Raw genomic sequence first — 15,262 nt, 5'->3', positions numbered from 1 at the left:
GAGAATAGTGAGGTCATTGAACCATGTCTCTCTGTCAGTTCTGGCTACCTCTGCAGAAGCTCTGTCCTCAGCTGGGCTTGTATGATCTCTTGACATTAAATTTCCATCTGCCTATCCACTTTGATGGTAATGCTTAATCACATTGTGTTTGTCTGTGTCACAGCTATAGATTTCAAGAGCAAATGCCGTATTTTTTTGAATGGAAAATAAAGTTGAACATGTATTTCAGTTCAGTTCAGTCACTCAGTCATGACTGACTCTTTGCCACCCCATGGACTGCAGCTCACCAGGCCTCCCTATCCACTGCCAACTCCTGGAGTCCACCCAAACTCACGTCCATTGAGTCAGTGATGCCATCCAGCCATCTCATCCTCTGTTGTTCCCTTCTCCTCCCGCCTTCAATCTTTCCCAGCATCAGGGTCTTTTGAAATTAGTCAGTTCTTTGCATCTGGTGGCCAGAGTATTGGAGTTTAAGCTTCAGCATCAATCCTTCCAGTGAATATTCAGGACTGATTTCCTTTAGGATGGACTGTTTGGATCTCCTTGCAGTCCAAGGGACCCTCAAGAGTCTTCTCCAACACCACAGTTCAAAAGCATCAATTCTTTAGTGCTCACCTTTCCTTATAGTCCAACTCTCAAACCCATACATGACTACTGGAAAAACCATAGCTTTGACTAGACAGACCTTTGTTGGCAAAGTAATGTCTCTGCTTTTTAGTATGCTGTCTAGGTTGGTCATAACTTCCTTCCAAGGAGCAAGCGTCTTTTAATTTCATGGCTGCAGTCACCATCTGCAGTGATTTTGGAGCCCCCCAAAATAAAGTCAGCCACTGTTTCCACTATCTCCCCATCTATTTGCCGAGAAGTGATGGGACCAGATGTCATTATCTTAGTTTTCTGAATGTTGAGTTTTAAGCCAGCTTTTTCACTTTCCTCTTTCAGTTTCATCAAGAGGCTCTTTAGTTCTTCTCTTTCTGCCGTAAGGGTGGTGTCATCTGCATATCTGAGGTTATTGATCTTTCTCCCGGCAGTCTTGATTCCAGCTTGTGCTTCACCCAGCCCAGCGTTTCTCATGATGTACTCTGCATATAAGTTAAATAAGCAGGGTGACAGTATACAGCCTTGATATACTCCTTTCCCTATTTGGGACCAGTCTGTTGTTCCATGTCCAGTTCTAACTGTTGCTTTCTGACCTGCGTACAAATTTCTCAAGAGGCAGGTCAGGTGTTCTGGTATTCCCATCTCTTTCAGAATTTTCCAGAGTTTGTTGTGGTCCACACAGTCAAAGGCATTGGCATAGTCAGTAAAGCAGAAGTAGATGTTTTTCTGGAACTCTCTTGCTTTTTCGATGATCCAGTGGATGTTGGCAATTTGATCTCTGGTTCCTCTGCCTTTTCTAAAACCAGCTGGAACATCTGGAAGTTCATGGTTCACGTACTGTTGAAGCCTGGCTTGGAGAATTTTGAGCATTACTCTACTAGTGTGTGAGATGAGTGCAATTGTGTGGTAGTTTGAGCATTCTTTGGCATTGCCTTTCTTTGAGATTGGAATGAAAATTGACCTTTTCCAGTCCTGTGGCCACTGCTGAGTTTTCCAAATGTGCTGGCATATTGAGTGCAGCACTTTCACGGCATCATCTTTTAGGATTTGAAATAGCTCAACTGGAATTCCGTCACCTCTAAGCTTTGTTCGTAGTGATGCTTCCTAAGGCTCACTTGACTTCGCATTCCAGGAACATGTATTCGGTACCCAACAAATGCAAGTAAGATATACACTTACACAAAATAAGCATTAAGATAAGCGAATACTTCACTGAGAGATTTTTGAAACATATTACTTGTGAGTATATCTTACTAATGGGCTTCCCTGATAGCTCAGTTGGTAAAGAATCCACCTGCAATGCGGCAGACCCCAGTTTGATTCCTGGATTGGGAAGATCTGCTAGAGAAGGGATAGGCTACCCACTCCAGTATTCTTGGGCTTCGCTTTTGGCTCAGCTGGAAAAGAATCCACCTGCAATGCAGGAGACCTGGTTTCCATCCCTAGGTTGGGAAGATCCCCTGGAGAAGGGAAAAGCTACCCACTCCAGTATCCTGGCCTGGAAAATTCCACGGACTGTATAGTCCATGGGATTGCAAAAAGTCAGACACGACTGAGTGGCTTTCATGTCTTACTAACATGAGAATGAAATCCAATGAATAGATATGCAATAGACACTGTAAACAGTGGGCCAAAATTGGGAACATACCAAAAAGAAAATATATACCTTGAAAAATGAAACTCTTCCTCCACTTTTGGCCTGAACACAGAGGATTGAAACTACCTACCCTGGTTTACCTACATTTGTTAGTCTGCTTGGACTACTCTAACATATGCCACTGAGGGGTGGCTTAAACAACAGAAACTCAAGAGTGGGGAGGCAAGGTCAGAATTTATTGAGACGTTCTGGACGCTGGAAGTCTGAGACAAAGGTGTCAGCAGGACTGGCAAATGCCATATTTAATTTTGTGTATCCCAACTTCTCTTGCACAGTACATCACAGAAAATAACAAATACATATATGTTGAACTCGATATCACATACTAAATTGTCTGCATTAAAATATGTGTGTTTTTTCTTCTAGAGGCGTGGAGCTATCTCCTATGACAGCTCGGATCAGACTGCACTGTACATTCGTATGCTAGGTAAGAATTCTTTATTTTGCATTTTGTTATCCAGTGGCTAAGTTGTGTCCAACTCTGCGACCCTATGAACTGCAGCATGGCAGGCTTCCCTGTCCTTCACTGTCTCCTGGAGTTTCTCAAATTCATATGCATTGAGTCAGTGACGCTATCCAACCCTCTCATCCTCTGTCGCCCACCCACTTCTCCTGCCTTCAGTCTTTCCCAGCATCAGGGTCTTTTCCAGTGAGTCGGCTCTTTGCATAAGGTGGCCAGAGTATTGGAGCCTCAGGTTCAGCATCAGTCCTTCCAGTAAATATTAATTCAGGATTGATTTCCTTTAGGATTGACTGGTTTGATGTCCTTTCTGTCCAAAGGACTCCCAAGAGTCTTCTCTAGCACCACAAATCAAAAAATCAAGTTTGCACTAGTATAAGTTAATTTTGTTATCTATTGTTATTCAGGACTGAGATATCTTTCATTAGGAAGCTTTTCATCACTGTTGCAGCATAAATGTCTGTAACTTTGAAGTTGAATCTAGAAATCAAAATTAATGTGATATGAAAAAGAGGGGCATCTTAAGAGTTATGGGTAATTAAGAAATCTCTAGCTTTATAACTGAGACTCGGTTACCAGTACACAATTTTAAGATGCATCCTGATGATTCTTCATGAAAAGTCTTAGATTTGCAGAGTTGCTGAGTATTAAACAGATGTCCACGGTAACATGAAAAAAGACGAGACCACGAAAAATACCTGATCTCGAGTCCTGTCACTGGATGTGTTTGTTCTCACTTGGCTGGTGAGAAGGCCATGTGTCTTCTCCTAGTCTCTGTTCTTAAATCTTTAATGTATTACTCAAGTCCAGAGGGTAAATGAATTTGATGTGTGTGTGTGTGTATATAGTTTTCTTTCTCGCTCCCTCTCTTTGCCAGATTTTTTCCCTTCATCCACGCACTCCTTGATACCTTGTACTTTAGTTCATAATATTAAAAATGTACTATTAAGAGTCCAGGGACTTCCCTGGCGGTATAGTGGTTAAGATTCCGTTAAGAATCATCAGGATGCATCTTAAAATTGCCAGTGCAGGGGGGATGTAAGTTCAATCCCTGGTCCAGTAGCTAAAATGCCACATGCTACATGGAGTGGCCAAAATTTTTTCAGTAAATAATCTATTTTAAAAAGAGTCCAATGGGCACCTTTACTCATCTTTTCTTACTGTCTTTTCTGGCTTGACTGTTCTCCTCATGCTCAGAATTCCTTGCTCAATTTCTACAACATTGAGTCATCCTTATTCTTCACCTGCTTCTGGGGTGGCTTTTTTCCCCCCCATTTCACTAATTCCTCCTCCTCCTCATTAGCCCACGTGTTCTCCAGTGCCCCGTTTGTGTCATCTTCCCTTTTTTCCCCTCCTTAATTTATCTCATGTATCACATCTGCCTAGTTCCATTCTACTCTAGCACATATTTCCCCCAGGAATGTGAAGCCTTTTCTTCCTTACCATTTCCATCTCTCTGCAGAGATGTCCACATTCTGCTTTTTTTAAAACATAGGTTAGACTCCTGTCTTCTTCACTCTGTAGAACATCTCCACTTGGATGTGCCATGGGCACCTCACATTTAACAGATCTGTTTAAATATTTGTGTTCCCCAAGTCCGTGCATTTGATATTCTTTCACCATCTCGGAAAAAGGAACTTGAATCTTGTATTGTCAGATCAGGAACCTTGGCATCATTCATTTTTTCATTTTAAATTTATTTTTAATTGGAGAATAATTGCTTTACGGTGTTGTGTTGGATTCTGCTGTACAATCCATGATTCAGCCATAAGTGTACATATAACCCCTCCCTCTCGAGCCTCCTCCCAGCCCCACCCCCAGCCCTCCAGGTCGTCACCGAGCCGAGCCGAGATCCCTGTGCTGTGCGGCAGCTTCCCCCCAGCTGTCTGCTTCCCGCAGGGTAGTGTAGATACGTCAGTGCTCCTCTCTGTGTGTTTCACTCTCTCCTCCCGCACTGTGTCCACAAGTCCATTCTCTATGTCTGCATCTCTATTGCTGCCCTGTGACTATGTTATTCAGTACCATTTTTCTAGATTCCATATATATGCGTTAACATTCAGTATTTGTTTTTTTCTTTCTGACATAGTTCACTCTGTATGACAGATTCTAGGTTAATCGGCATCATTCTTGACTTGTTTCTCACTTAGTCTATGTCTACTTCATCAGCAAATCCTCTTGACTGATGCCTTCAGAGTACATCCAGAATTTCGCCACGCCAATGCTGTTATTATCCCAGCCTAAACCACAGTTACTCAGTTTTTTATTGTTAGCTGTCGTCCCATTGTTGTACGTAAGATCTCCAGAACTTACTGTGCATAATCGAAACTTTATTATCCTTGACTAGCATCTTCCCATAATCACTTCTCCGCAGGGCATAGCTGTTGCCTTGATGAATGCACTCATTCCTTAACTGGCCTCCCTGCGTCTACCTGTGTGTCTCTACTTGACTCTCTAGTCTATACAACCAGTAAACCTTTTCAGACCTAAGTTAAATCTGTCTCGCTCCTCTGTTCTGAATCTTCCAGTAGTTTTCTACCTTAGAGTAACAGACAAAGCTGTTATAATGGCCCATGAAGGTCCAACGTGATCTAGCCCAACTGCTTCTCTGACCCCACTCATCTCACTCCAGCCATGCTGGCCTCTCTGCTTGATTCTGAACATGCCAAGCAAGCTCCCCTCTCAAGGGTATTCATGCTTTCTCTTCCTTACGTCTGGAACCCTCTCTGCCCAGGTGGCCACGAGGCTCACTGCTTCCTTGCCTTTAGGTCCCTGCTCGGATACTCTCTTTTCACTGAGGTCTCTGACCGCATCATGACTAGCTTCCCAATCAGCCACCCTCACCTCCCTCCCTTTTGATTTTTCCTTGCTTTCCTTTCTTCATTTTACTGTTACCGTCTTCCATAGAGTGACATTATTGATGTGCTTTATTATTGGTCTCACTGCATGAAAGGACGCACTTCATGAAGACAGGGACTCTGTGTATTTTGCTCACTGCTGTATTTCCTGATATGCAGCGAGCGCTCAGTAAACATTTGATCCAGAGTGAAGGCATTGCCACATGAGAGAAGTGATTAATCATTATAGGGTAGACTCACAGTGGCTGACAGGCCCCTTGAAATGAAGCATAAGCAGGAAGGCGTTCCAGGCAAGTGGAACTGTAAGCAGGTGTAGGCACTGAAGACTTAAAGGTTATGAACTTGGAGGCTGTGGAAGTGTAATGGGAAAGTTCCTACCTTTGGAGTCCACAGACTTAGGTTTAAATCTGAACTCTGCTTTATACCAGCTTTGTGGCCTGTGCGTGCTCTTTAACATCTAGAAATCTCAGTTACTGGATCTGAAAATGGGGGTTAAGATTCCTGTCTCTTGGGACTTGCCTGCTGGTCCAGTGGCTAAGACTCTGTACCCTCAGTGTAGGGGGTTTGATCCCTGGTCAGGGAATTATTAATAGATCCCACATGCTGCAACTGAGACCTATTGCAGCCAAATAAATAAATATTAAAAAGAAAAAGATTCCTGTCTCTCAGAGTTGGTTGGAGAATTAAATAAAAGGATGTCTTCAAAGCGCAGAAAGAGTACCTGGCACAAGACTGCGGTGGTTATGTTGCTGTGGGTCCAAGAGTCACATGGATACAAGAGTCACATACTGAGCTTATCAGCAACAAAGTTTACAACCGAAGATCTTGACTATATCCATTCTCAGTGAGAAAAGAGGTTGATCAAATTAAACGTCTCAGGCGAAATATTTAATGTTTTAATTTTCTATACCTTTCAAAAAATGTAAGCTGCTCAAGAATAGGTAATATGTTTTCTATTTCTTTATATCCCATATAGCCTATAGTATAGTGCTAGGCAGAGTAGACACTTGGTAAATATTTGCTTCTCACTGTGGCTTTTTTAAGTTTCCTGCTCAGGATTTTTTTAACTCCATGGGAGTAATAAGATATGAGTTTGGATTATCATATACTTGAGTCATCTTTCAGAAGGTGACTCTAAAATAGAGATTATAATTACTGTAGGGGAGGTTAAAAAAAAAAAAGTAAACTGTTCATCTAGCCTTACAACTCAGTGCTGAAAATTTGTAAACCCCTTCAAATAAATCAGCTCTTAACTACCTACCCCATTTATATTGTTAGTAGGCCATTCCTTATAAGTATGATACCACTGAGACCTCTATTGCGTGTGGGAGCTTCTTCCTGAATAACAGCCGTCTCAACTTTCGTTTTATCCCTGGTTCTGTTTAGGAGATGTACGTGTAAGGAGTCGAGCAGGATTTGAATCAGAAAGACGAGGTTCTCATCCATATATTGATTTTCGTATTTTTCATGGTAAGTGTTGGCAGATACACTATTTCTCTCAGACTTCCAGTAAACTTCAGGTCTTCATAAAATGATGTAATTTTCCAAGAGGGGAGAAAGGAATACAAGAAAAAACATGTTCAAAATGTTTTCAAAACATTAGGTCATGATAAATGACACTTTATTCCTAAATAATGTTCATAAATGTTTAGAGGCAAGTAGAGTTGGAAATTGTAAAAATATGAAAGCTGATAATAGTTTTTCTTCTTTCTAATTTAAATGTGAAATTACTTTGGTACATTCTTTTCTTTTTAAAAGCTGCATTTTCAAAACAGTTTGTTTTTGGAGGAGTTCCACTTTTGGTAACATTGGATAGATCATTTGTAGTAACACTTCAATTAAAAACATTAAGAAAACTGGACAAAATATAAAAGACTATGTATTTGAGTGTGTGAGAGTACCATTGAGGCAGGGATGAGCCTGGCATTTCAGCTGACTTTTCCCCTTAGTGGCATCTGCTGATGCTGGGAAAGTGAGTGAGAAGCTGAGCAGAGCTTTTTGTTGGACACCCGAAGCTAGAAAAACAAAAACAGATGTTTATAGCTCACCGGGGCTGGGGGATTGTCTGTGTAAACTCTCTATGCTTAAGTTAGAAATTCCAAGAGCTGTGTGTTAGAAATAAATCCCAGCCTTAAAGTATCTCAGTCAATGATTAGATTAAGGTGATCTGTGATTTTTTTGAGAATCTTTGCATTTATGTGCATGAGAGATAATGGTCTGTAGTTTTCTTTTTTATATATAATGTCTCTTTAGAGTGAGTTAGGAAGTGTTGCCTCTGCTTCTAGACTCTGAAAGGGATTGTAAAGAATTGGTATAAATTTTTCCTTAAATAATTCACCAGTGAAACCCATCTAGGCCTCGTGTTTTCTGTTTTGGAAGGTTCCTGATTAATGATTCAGATTCTTTAGTATTAATAGATATAAGCCTTTTCAGATGGGCCAATTCTTCCTCTGTGAGTTTTGCCAGAAGTTTACTGTGGGATTAAGCTGGTCAGGCTCCTGGAGGTAAATCTCACAAGCTTCATCCTGTACTCAGCCCATGCCTAGATTTCCCTGAAGCTTTTTCTCTCTCAGGGAACCCTCCAGAAGCTCACCAACTGTGTTCAGGTTCCTCTGCCCCAGCACTGGCTCTCAAGGAGGTTTCTGTTTGTGAGTCTCTGCGCCAATAAGTCTCTGTTCGCCTGTCTCTCCAACCTTGGGGCAGTGAGTCGCCTGGTGTCCCCACCTCTTCAGTGGATCCTGGAGGAGTTGTTAACTTTTCAGTCTGTTCAGCTTCTTGTGTGTTGTTAGGACAGAATGGCAAGTTCTCAGCTCCTTCTATGCAGTTCTAGAAACCAGAAATCCTATAATGTTACTTTTTAATGAAACTATAGAGTAAGTATTTTGAATTTCTCTTCTAGTTCCTATCGGTCGCCGCCCGCTCGGGCCCATTTGCGCCCGTCCTATTGGCCACATCCCATGGGGTGGCGGGTGTGCTGTGGCCCCTGGTACAGGCCGCGGTGCCGGCCACCTCGGAGTCGCCTGTGCTGGACTTGAAGCGCTCCATCCTGTGCCGGGAGTCGCTCAGAGGCCAGGCCTCGGGCCGGCCTTTGGTCGCTTCCGTGGGCCTCAATGTCCCTGCTTCTGTTCGTTATTCCCATACAGACATCAAAGTGCCTGACTTCTCTGACTATCGTCGCCCTGAAGTGTTAGATAGTACAAAGTCTTCGAAAGAGAGCAGTGAGGCTCGGAAAGGTTTTTCCTGTTTGATAACTGCAACAGCTACTGTGGGTGTCGCATATGCTGCCAAGAATGTCGTCTCTCAGTTTGTTTCCAGCATGCGTGCTTCTGCCGATGTGTTGGCCATGTCGAAAATTGAAATCAAGTTATCCGATATTCCAGAGGGGAAGAACATGGCTTTCAATGGAGAGGCAAACCCCTGTTCGTGTGCCATCGAACCAAAAAGGAAATTGACCAGGAAGCTGCAGTTGAAGTGTCCCAGTTGAGGGACCCACAGCATGATTTAGAACGAGTAAAGAAACCTGAGTGGGTTATCTTGATAGGTGTTTGTACGCATCTTGGTTGTGTACCCGTTGCAAATGCAGGAGATTTTGGTGATTATTACTGCCCTTGCCATGGATCACACCATGATGCGTCTGGCAGGATCAGGAAGGGGCCTGCACCTCTCAACCTTGAAGTTCCCTCATATGAGTTCACCAGTGGTGATATGGTGATTGTTGGTTGGAGACCTGGACTCGAGTTACAGGCTTCTTTCAGTCTTCACGTCACCTCAGAAGAGTTACTTGAGAACAAGCCTTCTGTGCTTTGAATTAGTTGAGTTGAAATATTTAAGAATTGCTAATAATGTGTTTGCAAACATGTAAATTGAATTTAATGTTGAATACTTTCAAGCATTCACCTAAAAAAGCCACCATTAAACATTGTTATGCTCATAAAAACATGACGTCCTGAGGTTTTACAGCAAATTATTCAGGATCAAGACTGATTATTGGCTTCCCTGGTGGCTCAGACGGTAAAGAATCCACCTGCCAGTGCAGGAGACACAGATTAGATCCCTGGGTCAGGAAGATCCCCTGGAGAAGGAACTGACAACCCACTCCAGTATTCTTGCCTGGAGAATTCCATGGACAGAGGAGCCTGGTGGGCTACAGTCCATGTGGTCACAAAGAGTTGGACACAACTTAGGGACTAAACAACAATTAGTTTCACAGCTCTTTAAATTCTTTCAGATTAAAAAAAGGAATCATTCAGACTTATTTCTGTGTAGAGCAAATACAGTATTCAAGAGGCACATATAATACTCTGTGTAAATATCTATAAAAAATCTTTGGAAACAAATATTAGTAAAAAGAATATGAATAGCATAAAAGAATACTCCAAGCTTAGCTGTTTTTTTTGGGAAAGGGAGAGTACTTGTTCTTTGTAACAATACATTAGAACTTGGTAACATTGGTTGCCTCCAGGAGGGTGGCTTGAGGATATGAGAAAGAAAATTTTTGTTGTACACCCTTTTGAATTTTGGTTCATGTGAACATATACCCATTGAAACGTTTAGATAAAATTCTTTGTAAATATTGTAATATTTCAAAAATTGGCTCTGAGTAAGAATATCAGTACAATGGTGAAGTCCACATATTGACCTAAAGAAAAATGCAGTTGCATTGTGAGTCCCTAGGCTACCCCTTGTCTTTAACTAAATTTAGGGAAATGGAGGATTTGAATATTACAATTATTAAAAGATGTTGGAAATCTTAAATAGACATAATGGGGCTTTTTGGTGGGAGAGGAAAGTTAGAAATGGTCACATTGTTGGAAATAATCTTTCATGGAATTAAAATAGGATGTTTATCTTCTAAGTCACTATGAAACCAGGAGCAAAGAATATAAAATCTAAAGACAAAAATATGACCAAAGATATCAGTGATGGCAATAAAGGTAAATGGATGAAATAAATACTCCTTCTCAGAGATAAAGATGCCCAGATTGGGTGAAACATGAAACCTAGTGACAAGAAGTGGTCAGAGGCAATGTGAGGCAGTCCCAGACTTGAGGAGGCTCCTCGGGTGTGGGGACCTGGGCATGCACGCTGACCTCCTGATGTGGCACCTCTGTGGTTTGGCATCTCAGAGGAGTCCACACAGCTTCCGAGGATTGCGGATTCTCTTCCCGACCCCATCGTGACAAATGTCCTAGACTCTGGGCCACAGTTGAAAATTGTCACTGTGAAACTGATCCTGTAGTTATTGCAAAACAGGAGTGTCTCTCTAAGCCAAGATGATCATTTAATTTGGAGGGGTTTTTAAGATGGAGAAAAGTGAGTCATTCTTTCCTGCTGGTATAGTAGGCTCTATTTATTACACCACTCAGAATTCTGAAAAGAAAAAATTTTAATCTGGCGTATTTTGTGAAGTGTGATCTTAAAAAGATTTCTTAGTACATAAGAAACAGTGTTTGGGTTTACCATATCAAGGTGCATTCTCCTCTAGCTATTTAGCCTTTCAGGGAACAATTACAGGCTCCAAGTTAACAAGTGGAACCTCAATAATAATTTTATTACATAGATATCACATAATCTGCCTTAAGTTTCTGTGGTTTGGATTATCCTTTGTCATAAATCATCATTTTTGCTTTCGTGAGGCCTATAAATGGATTTTCACAAAAGGATTTGCCATGAGCGTTATCATGCAGTGAGTTCTGACTTTGAATCTTTCTAAAAGGGTATGCTATGCTATGCTATGCTATGCTAAGTCGCTTCAGTCGTGTCTGACTCTGTGCGACCCCATAGACGGCAGCCCACCAGGCTCCCCCGTCCCTGGGATTCTCCAGGCAAGAACACTGGAGTGGGCTGCCATTTCCTTCTCCAATGCATGAAAGTGAAAGTGAAGTTGCTCAGTCGTGTCCGACTCTTAGCGACCCCATGGATTGCAGCCTAACAGGCTCCTCCGTCCGTGGGATTTTCCAGGCAAGAGTACTGGAGTGGGGTGCCATTGCCTTCTCCGCTAAAAGGGTATAAGGAGGCAGAAGAAGAAAATTAGCTGAACATGGAAATACATCAAATACAGAAGCAGTCTTCAGCCTCACTCTTAAGACAAATTCCTATCAGATGTAGCAAGTTAAGCAAATGAGCCACTGAGGTGCTAGTGATAGAAGCTCACATTATTACAAACTATGCATCAGGAAATTTAAACATGTTTTTTCCTCTTTGATTTCAACACTAGAAATGTGTGCAAAGGGAATAATATTATACACATGTGAATGGAGGTGGGAAGACATTCATGTTGGTCTTATTTATAATAGGAGCATGTATTAATTAGGTTGTGGTGTTACTCACTGAAGTATTTGAGGGTAAACACCAAAATGTTTAAAACCTACACTCAGATATTCAAAATAGAATCAGGTCACATACCACACAATGCACGTGCACACGTGTGCACACACACACACACGCACACACACAGTACAAAATGGTAAAGCAGGTGAAATAAAACGTTAACAATGGCAAATCTGAATAAAGAGGTATGTGATACAAAGTATTCCTTGTACTATTTGGCTTTGTAACTTTTTGTGATCTCCAAACAAAAAGCTTTAAAAGTATGGTAATTAAATTATGCATTTATTAAGAATCAGGGGTTTATACTCAGAGTACAAATTTATTAACCAATATTAGATCAGATCTGTGGTTGTTTGTAAAGAAGGGAGAGAGTTCAGACTTTGGGAGGACATTTTGAAACTACCCTCTAATCGTGATTACAGAGGGTGGAGGGATTTTTATGACCATGCATCCTCTTTGCTAGAAGTATTTTCCCAAACACCTGGTGTGTTGTAAACCTGCAGTCAGGGTTGGTCTGTTGCAGATTCTGATCTGTTGAAGATCTGTTTGTTGCAGATTCTGCTTTAAAAGTTAAATCTTCCTGCGAATATTCTCGCTGTTCTGATTTTGTAATAATCAGGGCAGGCTAAACATTCGCTATATTAAGACCATGCATGTGTCCCCAGACCTAGTTCTCTGCCTAGGTCTGGCTTTATAAATGCTGGTGATAAACCAAGTCTGATTTACATGACACGTCTTGTGTGGGAAATGTCTGTGACTCTAGGTGTCTGACCAACCTTGAGAAATGGTAGCACAGCTAGTGTGATAACTTTTGAAGATAACCATTGCTAGTTTGATGATTACCAGTTGCCACTAAATAAGTTGTAAAAATTATTGTGTTTTATTTTTTAGGTGATTCTGATATTATTAGAAGCATGCCAGAACAGACTGGTGAAAAGTAAATCATGTACAATTTTTCTTTAATAAAACTGGCCAGAGCTTGTTTTAAAAAAAAAAAAAAAAAAAGTTAAATCTTCCCTCAACTAATGGATGTATCCTACAGAAGCTTTCACTCTTAACTAGGTTTTGTTGTTGTTCAGGGGGTTTTGTTTGGTTGTTTGTGTCTTGGTCTCTAATGCTTTAAGTAGACGGTTCATGCTAGCTTCTTGGTGAACTTATCAGGTGTTATTATCTTGGTTCTGTGGGACAAGAAAACAAAAAATTTTCCCAGGAATCATCGCTCAGTAAAGAAATTTTATGAAGCTTTCTTTTACCTCTGTTTGTGTTCTTATTGCTTACCTTACAGTGCAAAAGATAATGTGTATCATACGTATTTGCATAGTTTGAGAAAGGAATTTTTCATGTAAAGAAGTCATTGTTGACATTATTTTAGGATGCTCAGAAATGTTCCTTGGGGTACTGTTGTGTACTAATATTTTCTTCTCTGGATGTTGGTGATATAGCCACCAAGTCGTGTCTGACTCTTAAGACCCTATGGACTGTAGCCGCCAGGCTCCTCCGTCCATGGCAAGAATACTGGAGTGGGTTACCATCTCCTTCTCTAGGGAATCTTCCTGACCCAGGAATCAAGCCCAGGTCTCCAGCATTACAGGCAGATTCTTTACCAGCTGAGCTACAAGGAAAGCCCTCCATTTTTGCAGTTTAGACAGAACTTACATATCAGTGGGAATTATATGATGGGTTGTGTTTATCAAGAAATTTGGAAGATCTTAACTTATTAAAGATACTGCTGAAATTTTCAGATGCTCACATTAGTCAGAAATTTTTATTCAGCCCAAAAAGAGATGTAAGATTGCTTACTGATTGAGAGCAGTTTCTGGTGATGCTATTTAAAAGTGTCATAACAACCCATGAGTATTCACAGTATGCTAACCACTAATTACTTGTTTAGATAGCAAAGAGCTAACATTGGTGCTTCTTACTTAACCTCTTTGTCCCTTGTCTGTCCCCCAAAGCTATACATGGAATCCTGTAATGATGTTGAAATCTGTAGGATTATTAGCAGATAAAGCAGTTGACTCTTGTAATCGTGTGATCATTTTATAACATACACCTTTTTTTAAAAGGCTTGGTGCACTTTCTCAATAGGCAGTTGATTAGTTTCTGGCAAACATTTCAACTTGGGTGTTAGCATTGACACTTCTTTGACAGCTACTGAAAAACTTCAACATTCATCCCATTCTTACAGGATCCCCAACCTTCAGACCTGCTCTGTCTAGGAATTACTTCCACTTAGGTCCAGACTTCTGGTCGTCTGGCATTTATAAACTGATTCTTGATGTCCCTCATGCAACTAATTTGTAAACTGTGTAGTCTCCTTACCTTATGGTTGTGAAGACTGACGGTTTTGAAGCACCTGATAATAATGAGCAATATGTGCAATAAGAAAAATTGGGAGGAAGAAGTAATGGGGGGGAGAAAAGAAGGCTGAGGAGAGAGAAAGTGATTGATTAGAGAGAGCAAGAGAGTGGCAAAGATGTTAGGCTGGTGGCTGAGTGGTGTGAACTGAAAAGGGCCCCTGAGCTGGGTCTCCCTAATGCAACTTCTTTGCTCCTGAGCATCACAGCGCCTCACCAGGCTTTCAAGGAGCCTCCCTCCTGTCAGTTTCCTTCTTTTCAGTAAGTTGGCTTTAGTGACCAGCTTTCTGTAGGCTGGATTAAGAGCCCCAAATATTCCTACAAATATTTTTCTGTGTCCAATTGATACACCTGGTCTCTTGAAATATAATACTTTGGACTCTTAAATTAGTTGGACTTCAGTTCAGTCACTCAGTCGTGTCCAACTCTTTGCAACCCCATGAATCACAGCATGCCAGGCCTTCCTGTCCATCACCAGCTCCCGGAGCCTACTCAAACTCATGTCCATTGAGTTGGTGATGCTGTTCAGCCATCTCATCCTCTGTTGTCCCGTTCTCCTCCTGCCCCCAATCCCTCCTAGCATCAGGGTCTTTTCCAATGAGTCAGCTCTCTGCATGAGGTGGCCAAAGTATTGGAGTTTCAGCTTTAGCATCAGTCCTTCCAATGAACACCCAGGACTGACCTCCTTTAGGATGGACTGGTTGGATCTCCTTGGAGTCCAGTCTTCTCCAACACCACAGTTCAAAAGCATCAATTCTTCGGCGCTCAGCTTTCTTGACAGTCCAACTCTCACATCCATACATGACTACTGGGAAAACCGTAGCCTTGACTAGACGGACCTTTGTTGGCCAAGTAATGTCTCTGCTTTTGAATATGCTGTCTAGGTTGGTCATAAAGGAGTAAGCGTCTTTTAATTTCGTGGCTGCAGTCACCATCTTTGGTGATTTTGGAGCCCCCCAAAAATAAAGTCTGACACTGTTTCCACTGTTTCCCCATCTAGTTC

At 41.5% G+C, this 15,262-nt stretch overlaps 1 protein-coding gene, 1 non-coding gene and 1 pseudogene across 6 annotated transcripts in view; all 3 read left to right on the top strand.

Annotated features, from left to right (window-relative positions):
* Positions 1-15,262, top strand: part of PDE7A (phosphodiesterase 7A) — a 114,044-nt gene that overhangs the window by 58,606 nt on the left and 40,176 nt on the right. For all 5 annotated transcript variants that reach the window (XR_011570588.1, XR_011570587.1, XR_011570589.1 and 2 more), the window contains exons 2-3: positions 2,624-2,684; positions 6,959-7,042. Coding sequence is in view for 2 of the 5 variants with exons in the window: in XM_019973729.2 (XP_019829288.2) it covers positions 2,624-2,684; positions 6,959-7,042 (145 nt within the window). In the remaining 3 variants the exon portion in view is untranslated. The remainder of the gene's footprint in view (positions 1-2,623; positions 2,685-6,958; positions 7,043-15,262) is intronic.
* On the top strand, positions 8,006-12,793 carry LOC109568159 (cytochrome b-c1 complex subunit Rieske, mitochondrial pseudogene; annotated as a pseudogene).
* Positions 12,483-12,614, top strand: LOC139187056 (small nucleolar RNA SNORA72). Its single transcript, XR_011570755.1, has one exon. It is a non-coding gene; the product is annotated as a small nucleolar RNA SNORA72 (small nucleolar RNA).

This window comes from Bos indicus, chromosome 14, assembly GCF_029378745.1.
Source record: "Bos indicus isolate NIAB-ARS_2022 breed Sahiwal x Tharparkar chromosome 14, NIAB-ARS_B.indTharparkar_mat_pri_1.0, whole genome shotgun sequence".
In the NCBI taxonomy this organism is placed as follows: domain Eukaryota; kingdom Metazoa; phylum Chordata; class Mammalia; order Artiodactyla; family Bovidae; genus Bos; species Bos indicus.
This window is presented reverse-complemented; position numbering and strand designations above follow the sequence as displayed.